Below are 1,455 nucleotides of genomic sequence, written 5' to 3'. Positions count from 1 at the left end.
TAATATGATATATAATACCAATAAACTTTGGTATTTTTAACATGTCCATACTATAGTACGTACTGTACATGTTACAGAAGCCACAGTTTATTGTAAATTTTTATAATTAAAGTGATAATAATCATTAAACAATTTGTTAAATAATCTCATTCACTGATGTGATAAGCCCGTAAGTATATTTACGTTTTTTGTTGATTTTCACTAACTACTAAACAGTATTAGAATATTAAGAGCTAAAAGTAATATATTATTCCATTAAATATATTTATTTTAGAATTAAAATTTATAAAAGTGACTTATCAATTTTTAGGTTTTGAAGTTGTTTTGAGGTTCAGAAGACCAGAAAACACAGAATAAAGAGATCTCGCCATCTGAAAAATTTCAAAAATTAAATATATCAATAGAATATTTCCATAATTAATATTATAAAATGTAACTAAATATACTTTAACTGGAAATTTCTTGGTAACGTTGAAGTAATCATTCATGGATATGCATAGAGATGCTTTACCAAATCTCTTCATAAAATTCAACATCTGTACAATAATTGATTGTCATTGTTGTATTTAAATTGTACAAAAAATGAACATTTATTTATAAAAAAGAAATTAAAATACTTTACCTTTAATTTCTGTTTTAAACTGAGATCGCAATCAGCAAATCTTCTTATATCTTGAAAGGATGTTTGCATCTGAAAGGGGAAACAAGAAAGCAAATCTTTAATTAAATTCGTGAATGAAATTATTTTCATTTTAATAAAGTTTCTTACGTTTGACGTTAAAACAGACATCAGGAATGCAAATACAATACAACCAAAAGTTATTAGAGCACAAATTAGAAAAATAAAGACTTTCAATGCGAATTCCATTTTCGAGAAAATAGCAATAAAATAAAGTAGAGACGTTTCTGTTAATAATGCAGCATACACAATCGTTAATACATAATTGAATGGTCCGTTGAGTTGATTGGTGTAAGTCCAAATTTCATGGTGCTGTGCCATTATTTCTTCTAATTCCAAGTTCAAATTTGCATTATCTTTTGTCAATATGTATAGTTCTTCTGATACATTCTGGAATGCTGTCGTTAAAGTAACAATAATCAAGTTAATAAAGAAAGCGAGGTATACTATCCCTCCAGTTATCACAGTCATCCATATTCCAACTTGAATGCTACAAAAAATGCTTTCATCTTGAATAATTCTCTTTTCTTCAAATCGTGATAAAAGAAAAATATATTTATCAGCTGAAGCCATAATGTAATAATTGTTGTCAAAATCATCGTGGCAATTTCTATGTGATTTATGATAGAAAACAGCTGATTTTGGCAAAAGTAATTCGAATTTCTTATTTTAATTTTTGTGTTTAATTTTACTTATCTGACGATGCTGAACATTACGGCAAACGCTAAGGCAAAAATACAGACGCCCACTTTGACAAAGATGTCGTTGTCGACAAT

At 27.3% G+C, this 1,455-nt stretch overlaps 1 protein-coding gene across 1 annotated transcript; it reads right to left on the bottom strand.

Moving 5' to 3' along the window:
• Window positions 1-299: 299 nt before the first annotated feature.
• On the bottom strand, window positions 300-1,252 carry LOC136972531 (uncharacterized). Its single transcript, XM_067267118.1, has 4 exons — window positions 770-1,252; window positions 623-691; window positions 447-536; window positions 300-371 (listed from the first exon to the last, which is right to left on the bottom strand). Exons 1-4 carry the CDS (start codon window positions 1,250-1,252, stop codon window positions 300-302), a joined length of 714 nt encoding a protein of 237 aa, XP_067123219.1.
• Window positions 1,253-1,455: the final 203 nt, after the last annotated feature.

Source organism: Centruroides vittatus, unplaced genomic scaffold, assembly GCF_030686945.1.
Source record: "Centruroides vittatus isolate TY-2023 unplaced genomic scaffold, ASM3068694v2 contig_2955, whole genome shotgun sequence".
Classification (NCBI taxonomy): Eukaryota; Metazoa; Arthropoda; class Arachnida; order Scorpiones; family Buthidae; genus Centruroides; species Centruroides vittatus.
This window is presented reverse-complemented; position numbering and strand designations above follow the sequence as displayed.

Excerpts from the sequence above, each read along its gene's own strand:
- LOC136972531 (XM_067267118.1), bottom strand. The coding sequence starts at position 1,252 with ATGGCTTCAGCTGATAAATATATTTTTCTTTTATCACGATTTGAAGAA. Across the intron at positions 537-622 it reads GTTTAAAACAGAAATTAAAG|ATGTTGAATTTTATGAAGAG; the intron begins GTAAAGTATTTT and ends ATTATTGTACAG. Across the intron at positions 372-446 it reads CCAAGAAATTTCCAGTTAAA|ATGGCGAGATCTCTTTATTC; the intron begins GTATATTTAGTT and ends GAAATTTTTCAG.